Source organism: Maylandia zebra, linkage group LG23 (genome assembly GCF_041146795.1).
Source record: "Maylandia zebra isolate NMK-2024a linkage group LG23, Mzebra_GT3a, whole genome shotgun sequence".
Lineage (NCBI taxonomy): Eukaryota > Metazoa > Chordata > Actinopteri > Cichliformes > Cichlidae > Maylandia > Maylandia zebra.
The window spans coordinates 9,024,353-9,037,167 of NC_135188.1; the positions used below are offsets into that span (position 1 = coordinate 9,024,353).

Sequence of the window (12,815 nt, forward strand, 5' to 3'; positions counted from 1 at the left end):
ATTTTTTTCATCCAAATATATCAATGTAAGAAACAAAACCTCATTCTTAACTTCGAATGCTCTTAACTCAAACCCACATTGTGGCCAAAACGTATGACGATCTGTCACAGTGGCCATTGCTCCATTTGAAAAGGCCACAAGCCATAAAGGTTGGTAACCGCATGTTCATCTGTCTATCCATTTTTCTCAGCTTTTCCATCTCATGGTGGCTCTGGCCCCTATCCCAACTGTCATTGGATGAGAAGCAGGATACACCCTGGTCACCACTCTATTACTGGACTAAACCAGAGAGACAAATAACTATTTTTGCTCAATTTCACACCTATGGAAAATTCATAATCACCAGTTAACCTAACATTCATATCTTTGACATTCATGGACTGTGGGGAGAAGCCAGATGGGAGGACACGGAAACTCCAAACAGAAATACCTTAGCCAGAAAGCTTATTTAAAATGAAGCAAGAGTGCGACATGGGAACCATATTTAAAAAACTAAATAATTTTCTGTGTTATAATATTATCAAATGCTTACATCCTCTGTTGTAGTGTAAATACCATAAGTGAGCCATTTGTAATGATTATAAGACTGTTTAGCGTGTCAAATTGAAACTTTAACTGCAGGAGCAAACACTAAAAACACTGAATCTTCTACACTTGTAGTACACTGTTTGAGTGAGGTAGTTTTTGTAGGGCCCCAGAAACACTCCAGAGCTCCCCTTTCAGCTTTCTCTGCAGTACCATATGCTGAAAGCTTCTGATGCCAAAGTTACATGACAACGGGTACCTTTCAAGCCAACTGTGGTCAAAATGAAAATGTAATTTGCTGACAGTGGCACGCTTCTTTTCAAACCTAAAAGATCAGGTTGAGCGTCGTGGTATAGACAGAAGTGTTAGAAATCAATATTTGTTCTAAGGTTAGAGAGGAGGGTGAAAGTGCTCAGCAGTTTGCATTTCAACAAGAAAGCCATAATGTTCTTTGTCTGTCTTTCCTCACTGCCGTCTGCAAGTGAAACGAGTGAGGGAAAGCATTGTTTGGCAGTTCAAATGAGAGCAGCTTGGAGAGGTATTTGATTTCACAATGTTTAAGAAGAAAAATGTGTGGTGGGATTGTGTTTGAACGGTCCCCAGGGCCGAGTGGTTGGCCGGGGTCTGATGCAGGAAGGGGGCCTCGTTGGAGTGAAGAGACTTCTGTTTCTGTGATACCTGCGTGTTTAAAGGACGTGAATGATACTGATTAATTCACCTTCAACGTCTTTTCCTGCCACTTTCATTCATATTAAGTTATTTATGATGCATGAAATCAAAGACTTCACTGGCGTCATCGTAGGTGACCTTATACTGAGATAATTGTTTGGTGTGACAAGGGACAGTCAGTCAGCTCTGTGGCTTTGGCTTACCATTTCTGGACTGTATTGGATCTTTGGCTCAGTGAGGAGATCTTCTGGGTCAGATACAGGATCCCCCCACTGGGCCCACCGCAACATCGAGAGCTGCTCATTCTGAAGGCCTGTTTGTCTTGGTGAAAGAAACACAAATGTCTTTACAAAAGAATCTCTTGTCAAAATGAAATGTATCCATGTGGGCATTTGTAGCTACAGCCAACACAAACATAATATCCTCTGTTAACATTCAGCCCCCCCTTTATGCTATCATCTGAAGGTTAATTACTCATTTATTACCTTAGTATCTTTTTTTGCATTGCTTTTTTGACTTTTCCCTCTGTTGTGAGTCTTTCCTGTCTCTGTTTTTGTCTTTTTGGGCCTTCAGCCCTTTTTTTCCCATTTGAATTTCATGCTGTTCATCGGACAGATTAGATCCACACCCTTGTTTTATAGGTCTGTGAGCTCACCCTTGTTGTGAGAGTAGCCAGTGTTCTGTAAACGGTCCCGTGATCTGCAGCACGTTGGATCAGAATGCCATCCAACCATCGTGAGGGCCCGACTATTCAGACCTGCTCAGACAGGCTCACAAAAACAGGTCACTGCACCTAAACATTGCTCCAAATGTTGGCTTTGTGAGTGTGTGTCTTTGTATGTGTGCATTTGTGATAAAAAGAGAGGGAAAAAAATAGTTCGGTACCCGAGCAAATCCAAAAAAAGACTAAAACAAAATTAAGCGTTACATCAGCCACCCAGAGTTGTAAAATTAGCAAATGGAACGATGAGCTCACTCACACTGTCCCTGTGATTTTTAAACACTTACAACGCAACACAGTATTTTTACGCTTATGTCAGTCATCAAGAATGTATACTTGTGGTTTAATTAAATCAAATGATCGAAATAGTTTATCTCCCAATGCAGTTTATTCTTGATTTTTGTTTATGTAAAATGTCCACTGGGAGTAGAAATGAGTAACTGGGACATCAGAACAATGGGGGCCTGTCAAAATAGTGACTTTTATATTTTGCTTCCAAGGTGCCAGACTTACTTGTAGTTTTATAGTGGTTTTGAGCAAAAGTTCTTCAAGTTTTCTGAACGTATTTCAAAGTTTTTCTTTTGACATTGGCAGCTTTTTCACTCTGAGAGAGGGAGAATCTTAAATTGTGTGCTCCAGCTACAGGGGGGTCATACTGTTCAGCCTCCCTAAAAAGGTCTATGCCAAAGTCCTGAAAAGGAGCGCTCATCTGTTAGTTGAATCTTAGATTCAGGAGGAACACGCTGGACCACCTCTTTATCCTCTTCGAGTGTGTGGGTGGCTCGAGACTTTGCATAGTATTGTATGTGGAAGTAATAAACTGAAACAAAAATAAAATTTAGACTTTATTCTGGAAATTTATTTCATTTGGATATTTTCCAGTGTAGTTAAAAGAGTAAGGAGGATTCAGTGCAGTTTATTACGACTTGGATGTCTTTGTGACGGTGACTGAATAACCAACATAAACATAAAGGGTCCTGAACTTGTTGAATTTTGTCTCATATCTATATTAAAATGATAAAAATACTAAAAACAAATATTAGTAAAAAACACATAAAAATCTGCAGTAAATAAACAAAAAAATCCGAAGGTAAGACAGACTGTAAATATTATACAATATTATATTATATTATATTATATTATAGTGATGGGGTATCTATTACTTCCCATTGTACCATTGAAAAAAATTACCCTTAAAACAATACTGTCAAACATATAGTCAGTGTGATGTGTACTTTATTATAAACAATATTCTCCTTGAAGTACACATTTCTATTATTCTCTAAATAAAATACATTTCTAAGATGATGTGCTCTACAATGTTCATTTCTGTATAATTTATATAGATATATTGATTATATTGTCCATATTAGCAAGTTTCTTATTAAAGAGATGACTTTGTTTTCTATGCATTTAAATAATATGAAATTTAGCGTTAACTAAAGGATTCTAATGTAACTGTTGAACTGTATGTTACCTGTCATATCTTAAACTTTTTTGTAAATCTCCTGTTTACATAAATGCTCATTAGAAAAGAAAACGTAAGAACCAGCACATCTTGCAGTAATCACGATTACAGATTAGCGTGGGTGTTGTAATGTTAACTCAGCTACCCTGCATATGACCCTTGCCTTGAGGCAACAGCTATGCTCTTGCTAAAGCTTATTAGCTTTATAGTTGCCAGTTAAATATAGAATTTAGTTGAGTTTAGTTTAGTATTTACTCTTTGTGTAATGTTTAAATTTGATTATCATACTTTTTCAAAGCACTCTATATGTCCTATCATTAGCCATTTTATGTTCACCACACATTAAAATTTTTTAGTTTCATTTAAAACAAAGAAACAAAGAAAATAATTACTTCTTGAAAAGTGTGAAGTAATTGTGTGTTTGGAAGTCATTTATTCTGGAAATATAAGCCTCTGCTAAAGAGTTAAACAGCATTTAATGAAGTCTTGGATTTTCGGCTAAGCTAAACTAACAGGTTAATTGTGGTGGCTTCATATATGGCATGCAAAATTGTATTGATATTTTAATTTCACTTCCAGCAAGAAAATATGTTTTCCAAACATGTCCAATGATTCCTATGACGAACATCCTTAATAAGCCAGTGGTCATTTCTTGGTATGGTCATTAAAAATAATAAAACCAGCAAGGTTCAAAAAACTGCATTCCACCGACTAAGCCCTTTGTTTGTGTGCCGTGTCACAGGCTCTTGGAGACGCCGACTTCCCTGCTGTGCTGAGGCAGCTGCTGCCTTTGATGAAGCCCCGTGGAGTCGAGGACACCTCGGCCTCAGGGTCGAGGCTCAGGGAGGACGAGTTGGGTCCCGATGAGCTGATCCTCCTGCTGGTCTATCTCTACTCCCTGGCTGATGAGACCCAGCCTGCAGATCATGATACAGAGGAGGAGGAGGAGCTGGAGAAGCTGGAGAGGGACCTGATAGGAGCGCTCACCCTAGTCATCAGTCGAGAAACAGAACTCAGCCCATTGCTTCAGAAACTGACTGGTGAGAGAAAGTTATTGCCATTGCGGTTGTTCAGTTTTGCAGAAGCGCTGTTGGAAAATGAGAGCAAATGGTTTGTTTATTGCTGCCCCAGTTCTTGGAATAGGGGTCATTTTATCATTGTCTTGACACTTCATCCTTTTCTCGTGTCACACACTATAGTGCACACACACCTACACGCATTTTCTAGTCAGTTGGCCAAGTGGCTGTGGGAACTTTGTATATTTGGATAGGTGTGAGAGAGAAATTACTTCTACCTTTAACCCCTACAGCTTCCCTTTCCACAATATTAAGATTTACCTGTAATGTGTGCATCTATGGGAGTCCGTGAGAGTATATTGATTTTCTCTGTACTTTACCAGACATTTCACTGGTTTAGCTGAGCATGTAACCATGTGGCAGAGAAGATCAAGGCCAGCTCATAAGATGAATTAACAGTCTTCCTCCACACCACAGCCGACTGTACCTCCCAGAGTAATGGCGTCTTTAACCTTGAGCCTCTCCTCCCCTACCACATAGTTCATAATTAGCGCTGCTTTTAGTTTTGGCTGTACCTTAGCACACGCCCTGAAATATTACACTGGGATTGGGGTTTTCATCTTATATGGCACATGGGGTCATATGGTGTACATATAGGGTTGGTAAATCTATGTAAAGCACTAATAAAGATTAGTGATACATCTTTTGTATTTTTACTCTTTCTCTCTCTCTTTCCCTTCTTATACTCGGTCTCTCTCTTCTTCCTGTTCTACTTGGCCAATGCAGTTTAGAGGCGAGGGGCCTCTTGGCAGGCACAGGCTGTGAGATGTGGCTCATGTTAAAAACCTGACTCTCTGTTATAAACACTTCATTGCAAATTAGCCTGTCATGGTGTGCCAGGTGTGCTTTAGACAGAAAAAAACAATGTGTGTATGTACTCACATTGCGCACGTCTCGCCCATTCAGTGTAATTTGGCAGTGTGTGCACTCTTTTAAATTTGAGTCTGTGTGTGTGTGCACGAATGTCTGCGAGAAAGGCTTTATGGCAGTCGATGAAGTGCTTGGCTGGGGTAACATGAGTCGGGAGGTCGTCCCTTTCAGCATCCAGAGCAAAACATTGATTGTGACATTCTCCCCAATTAAAGGACTCAAATGAAAACCAGACATTCAAAGAAACCTGGTCGCCATGAGAACAATGTTTTTACAAATTCTTTTATTTTGTTCCCCTTGGCTACAGTACACAGCCAGAGCTTAGCTAACACGATGCAGATACACAGAAACACACAGCGCATGCACAAACATAGTGCAGAAACACAAGAATAATATACACAAGCCAGAATGCCAGTGAAAGGGAGTAAGAAATAAGGACAAATAAGTTTGTGATAGTAAGCAGCAACACACCCTAACCCTTCTAACTACCTCCTTCTGGGAACTTAATTAAAGAGCATCTTCAGGAAATGGTGTTCCTCGTGTGGAATTGTTTTCTGTTCGATGTTTGCTGCCAGCCCCCGTGGACTTTAGTTTTCATGAAACTCCTGTTAACTTTTAAATATATTCAGACAGCATGTGTGTGGCAAGGGTTAGTAAAGCCCCGTTTGAGTAATGTTTCTGTTAGGATAAGGTGGATGTTTGGTGTGTGTGGTTTTTTTATTAATGCTAATGGGGGTGGTAAAAACTTTCCCCCCATGACTTGAGTGAATTTCGACTCACAAATTTGCATCAGGGACAAATATCAAGCCTTGTAGACAGTGTTAACATTTGAAGAAATTGAGGGCTCGAGAGTCCACGGTGGAGTAAACAAGCTTCCAGACTTTATTCTTGTCTTTTTTGGGGGGGCGGGGCAGCGAGAGACTGTTCTACAGTAGCATATATATGTGTACCTTGAGAAAACTCGGCGTCTTTCAAACAAAAGGGAATTCTAAGCTTGCAGTTAAATCTTCTCATATTAGTCAGCATACATTATCATTTGCCACACTCATTTATTTAGTCCTTGGATAAATACTGAATGATTTTATAGATAAACTGTCAATGATAGATTTGGCATGTTTATATGTTACATCTGATTCTGCAAGGTGAGGTTTCATTCTCGACATGAAAAAGCATAAATATACTTTTTTTCCCATTTCTGGATATGAAATACGTTTTTTTTTGTTTTGTTACGTTTTTTTTCCACTGATTTTTTTTAAACTAGAACACGCTAGCTGTGAAAAGGCTGTTTCATCGGTTTTATTTAGCTTCATATGTTTGAGAATGATGTACTCCAAAAAAGGTGGTTTATCTTATTGTTGTCATCTAAGCAGATAAAGCTAGCCGGCCATAGGCAAGTAACCAGGACCATAATGCTAAAAACGACAGTACTTGTTCTTTATGCGTACCAAAATTCTTCGTGAACTGACAGTGCTAGTGCTAGGCAGTAGTGCTACGTTAGCTCCCACCCCCACACTCATTGATTAGAAAGGCAGTAAGAGTTAGATGAGCATTTCAACTTGTGAGATCAGCTGTTTTCCATTGGCTAAAACATTTAATAATGTCATGTAAATGCTTAAGCTAAATTCTACCATAGTAGTAATGTTTGAATGCTATTCAGGAACCACCCTAACATTTCAGTCCTGTCAACGAAATATAAACTTTTTTTTTTTTTTTTTTTTTTTTTAAATGTTAGTGACACAGTAAGGTGAGGTCATGAGTTAAACTCAACTTTAAGGCCAGAAATCAAATGAACTAGCAATGGGAGTCAAGACTACAGTTTACTGACATACTGTATGAGCAGTTTGTCAACACATTTTAGGGGTTCTTGCATAACTGGAGTCAGGAATGTCCTTTAGCAGCCAGCTCTGAGTTATAATTGATGCACAATGAGCAAATTACTTTATTTGAGGACATCGTTTAGTGGGTGCCATATAAAACGAACAGAATATCTTCAGTAAGTCTTAAAAGTACTGACCATAAACTCATTGTGGGAAGTGCTTAATGTGGTTATAGAGCAAAGAAGCCTTATGTATAATCAGTTTTCTTGATTGAGGAATTGCCCATTAGAAAGAATTCAGGTTACCTTATTGGCTTCATTTGTCAGACCCAAAATTTATTTATGCTCACATTTATATTTTAATAATGAGCACTGCAGCTGCAACAGTTGACCAAGAAGCCCATTAAGGTGTCACAGATTCACAAAGCTCTATGAACCAAAAATTAAAGAAATTAAAAACATTATTATTTTTTTAATTATTTTAATTGTGGTTACCCCATCAAAAATCCCAGAAAATGATTACCAACAATGTGTAATAATTTTTCACTTATCCATTTAGTCTGTGACACTGAGACCCCAGTTCATATGTCCCAACCCTTTTTAAAAAATTGGTTATGAAAATAATTTCATTTTGCCAGTGTTGTCTTTAGTAAAATTACTCAAACTGGATTAAATACTATAATTTTGAGGGGCTATTTTAAGCAAAAGATTTGGCACACTACTAAATATTTATGGCAGCTGGACCATGAATATGGGGCTGGCTCAAAATAAACTGCAGTGTTAATGTTTGTGGTAGTGAGAGAACATGTTGGCCAGTGCAAGGGGATGATTTAAAGCCCTTGAAGACCTTTTAATAGATATAAATTAATATAATGGCTAGAATAACACCAGTAATTTCTTGTAGCAGCGCTTCTTTAAGTTGTAAATTTGGATTTGTGCAAAGAGCAATGCTTTGTTTTCATTGTTAGCATGTGTCTATATACTATAGACATATTGCAGTGTGTGTGCAGCATGTATTGTTGTATTAGGGTATGGATTTGATTAAAGAGCTGAACAGTATTCATCCAAGAAAATTGTTCCACTTATTCCAGACTGGGAAATGAGCTCTTAAACCAAATGCTCCGCAGCCAACACCACATCTGGAACGATCTGGATTGGTTGTAGGCAACGCCGCACACAGAGAGCAAATGATGGGATTGGAGAAGCAGCCCAGTTTGTCCTGAAGTCTAGAATGTGATTGGCTGCTGGCAGACTGTAGTGTATGTGGATGTGGTGTGTGTGATGTGTGTAGGTTGTAAATAGCTCTGAGCATTTACTGTTAATCCCTCATTCAGTTGTGGCAAAAACTACATTTATTGTGGTAAGAGAGCAAAAAATTTGCATTACTTTGTGCTTTATGGATTTGTTTCCTGTCAGCCCTGGTAAATTTTGGTTTTCTTTGGTTCAGAATCAAACCTACTCCCTCTGTTTTTTCCCTCTTTTCTCTCAGCATTGGGGTGCAGAAGACAAAAAAAGAAATCGGGCCGATTCAAATGTTCTTAATTCCCTTTTGTATGACATCTAGCTGGCTACGGATGATGGATCGTAGTTTGTCTATACTTATGTCAGTGTGGGGGCGTACAGGGCGGGCAATCCACAATTTGTGCTGATGCTTATGATTTACTCACTGCGATGACTGAAGAAGGAAAGAAAGTCACAGTATTCTAGGGAACTTCTAGGGAAAATCTTAACTGAAATGGTTACACGACATGTTCTTCTCTCTCACTCTGTTTCTCAGTCGCACATTTTGTTTGTTATTCATCCTGTCAGTGGGGTGTGCACAGGGTAAGGAAGAGGGGAGCAGTCGGAGACTCGGACCTCCCCAATGCTGCTGTTTGGGTTGGCACAGCAGCATGGGCCGGTCAAGGGACATGAAAGGGATCTCGCATAACTCTGGCCACCAACACGCTCTGCCTACTTTTTAAACTTTACTTCTCTTTTGTTTTTATATTTCCTTTTTCCATTTCTCCCCCTTTTCTCTCTTTTCTGCCTCCTTGCATCTCTCCTTTCTCTCTTCTCCTCCCTTAAGCACCTAGCTGGTTGCAGGGGGGAAGCGGAGCATAAGTTAGTCTAATGATTACGCCTGATTAAATATATTCCCCCTGTTGCGCTATGTTTATGAAATTAGTCCCAATTATTTTTAATTGGTGGTCTCTCTTTACTTCCGCTACTGTTATACAAACACATATGCATACATATATGAGGTGAAAACCGTACGCCCCAGGGTGAACAAAGCAGCCTGTGGTGTTGTTCTCTCTAGTTCACTTCATCAGATAAGCTCAAGATTTGGAGTTCAGGCTTTAATTAGCAAAAGCTCATCAGAGTCCTCACTGGCAGGCCTGGTTAGCAGGCTGGGCCACACACAGAGCTTGATGAGCCCCAGAGTCTCGCACCCAAGAAATCTGTTCCCAAGTCAACACTGTGGTTGCTTCTCAGCACTGCCTCCAGATACTATACCTTTTCTTATTTCCTGCTAGCTATGTAATATACCTGCCATTTGACAGGGCTAAAGGGAAAATGTGTAGATGATGATGAATCACATACTTATAATACTCATAATCAAATCAGCCCAGCGCTTCTGTCTGTCCGCTTCAGTTTCTCACAACATTTTCTTGGCGTGTCGTCCATTGAATTGAAAGGATATGTTGTGTTTCAAATAACAACGTATTGATGACATAATGTCTAGCAGGCTGAAAGTGATTATACTTGTTAATGGGAAAAAGAAGAAATATTTTAAAAGTAGACCTTTTCATGGATTTTCATAGAATTTGTTCGTGGTATGTTTAAAGTTTCTACAATCATGCAACTTTCATTCAGGGTTAATCAACTGCTTTCCTGTTCATATAAACTATTTATTACTTTGATTTTCTTTTCTTGGATTTTTTTGGTCTCTATGTTCAAAACTAGTAAACCTTCTTTTCAAAGCTATTAAGTATTTAATCCTGTTTTTGGTGTTTCACTTGCCGCTGCTATCTATGGATGGATGGATGGATCCACATTCAGTTGAATATTGCTGCATATTATACTTTTTGTTATTATTGTACTTATTATACTCAAAAATCCACTATTTTAATCACATTAGAAGACTCAAAAAGTCCTTTGGCATCACAGTTTTAAGACTTTTTTCTGAGACTGCATGAGCTATAAATGATACCTGTGATCTGATCACTCGGCAGCAAATCATTTTAGTCAGCAGTAGCTGCTGTTTGTTGGGTGGATTTCACAGAACTGGCCCAGTATGGAGTTTACACCTCTGTTTGGTTTATGGAGTGTGTTAGCGCTCGTCTGAGAATCCCTCTGCTTCTTATTTATGACAGGAAATGCACATCATAAAAGGCTTGTAAGCACTTATCTCTCTGCTGGGAGTTAGGCTTGATGAAAAGGGAGACTATCGAGATCCCACACAGATTTGCAAATACATACGCACATGCTTGCTAAACAAAGCAAAGGAAGAAATACATACCAGAGGCGCATAGAGGCTGGCTCCCGAGGGACTCTAAATGAGCCCGCGGCCCATGGCCTCTACGCACGCGTCAGTGCAGGCGTGGGTTGCGCTTTGACCCCTGGACAGCGAGCCAGCTGAGGAGGCTGATCGAAACCTGCATGCCTCTCTGCACAAACACATCTTTGGGTCTGTACTTGTATACATAGGGCTTCTGCTTTACAGCCTGCAGAAGAATTTAAATAAGGCCTCAGAGGATGTTTTCGTTTGAGTCTGCGGAGGTCTCTGTGCGATTTTTCTGCAGTTTCATGGCCATAGCTCAAAAAGTATTCATGAATAAGTGTAGAAGTGTGGTTCACGATGCCTGCATGTGAGTCACCAGTTTTTCACCAGACCCACTCGGTTTTACAGCATATCTGCGTTTTATCTGTTGGTGCGGAAGAACTTGTTTACATTTAGAATTCCAGTCAGCAGTGAAAGATGACCTCTCCTAATGTACCCGCTTTCCTCCCTAAACTGTCCCCTTTCCTCCCTTCCACAACCATCCTAAGTAACATTTTGAATCAGTGGAGTCTAAGTTTCACCTCAATCATGTCACTGAATGTTCAAGTAACCAAATAGCCACACCGAGTACTGATAGATAGAAAGAAGGTGATCTTGATTATCGAGGTCTAGACTGAAAGACCGCAGCCTTGCACTGCTTTTGCCTCATTTGACCTCAAACAACAGGAACAGAATGACAGTGTTTGCAGCAGTGTCCTGTACAAGCAGTGGAATTATTCTCAGCAGTCCTGGAAGTGAAACGGTTTCATTCACTTTTGCTCAGTTCGGAGCTCTCCTGGGTGGAGGACTCAGCCTCGATACCAGATGGAAGCTCTCTTGGCGCTGAACTGGCCGGGTTATTTCCTGTCAGGCCTGGTGTTAATCAAGCGCTGAGCCAACAGGAACGCCCCCACCACCTCCTCCTTTTCTTTTTTACAGCCCCTCTCCTCTTACACCCCCTCATCACGCAAAGAGACTTGAAAATACACTTTTTTCTCTCTCCTCCCCCATTTTTCCCCTTTAGTTTCTGTTCTTTTGTCTTCCATGCTATGCCCCAGCTTTGTTTAGTTTATGACATGCTACAATCGGGGTGTATTTAGTTGGTCTTCAATCATGTTATCAAAGTGTCCCTACTGAGAACTGCAGGTCCAGCCAATAGATAGAAGGAGATAGTAAGGAATGAGTAAAAAGGAGTCTTTCTTTACTTGCCATCTGGTGTCTGGTCATTTTCTGTTGTGTCTGTTGGTGTCTTCAGGAGTGTGATGGACACAGTCACAGATAGGCTTATCTCCTGCTCCACCTACTCAGCTGACCTCTCGACTGAGCAGACACAGGCCTTAGAAATGAGAGGGGGCCTCAGTTTTAGGGAACATTTGAACTCCGTCTCTCCTTATATTCCTGCTATGTTTTCCTCAATTGCTTAATGGTCTACGTGCCTTGTCTTGTGACACATCGGCTAAGATGTGATTATTTTTCATGGAAATTATTTAACAGTACATGCGCTAAGAGCCTAGATACATGGTTCTCATGTGTGGCTCACATATCCTAGTTTTGATTCAAGATAAAAACATAATCCAGTAAGAGAAAATTCAGTTAAGCTAAATATGAAAAACAAATTAAATTTGAAATTTGCTAGACACGTAATAATCCATTAATGTTTCCTTATCATTGGGATAGAACTGACTGCCCTTAAGGATCACTCAAAGCAATTTAGTTTTTCATATAGCGCATCTTCCACACACTTAAGCAGGTACCTCACCTGCAGCCAAATTAGAGGCATGAGTTAACTTAAATTGTATACTTTTAAACTAGGAGAAAGCTGTATTATCAGATAAGTGATTTAGTTCTCATGACCAGTTCAGACTTGTAGTTAAAAACACAAGAGCCAGCAAGTTGCTAGGAAACCAAGCAATTGGTGGCACTAACAAATTCAAGCACCATTTGAAATCGAGAGTGTTTATTTGGACACTTGCTTCATGTTCACACTTCATTTCAATACGTACTTAATGTTTTAAAACAAATCCGAAAATGTGAAGTGTTCCAGTTGTTTGCCTTTGGTAGATGAGTGTCCCTGTTGTGGGACAGAGTCTGATAAAGTAAATGGCATTGGGGGAAGATATCTTATGTCTTTTAAATCTTATTGTCAG

At 39.7% G+C, this 12,815-nt stretch overlaps 1 protein-coding gene across 1 annotated transcript in view; it reads left to right on the forward strand.

Annotated features, from left to right (window-relative positions):
• Positions 1-12,815, forward strand: part of scfd2 (sec1 family domain containing 2) — a 100,396-nt gene that overhangs the window by 44,600 nt on the left and 42,981 nt on the right. The window contains exon 5 of the mRNA XM_004557131.6: positions 4,126-4,423. Within this exon, the coding sequence (XP_004557188.2) occupies positions 4,126-4,423 (298 nt within the window). The remainder of the gene's footprint in view (positions 1-4,125; positions 4,424-12,815) is intronic.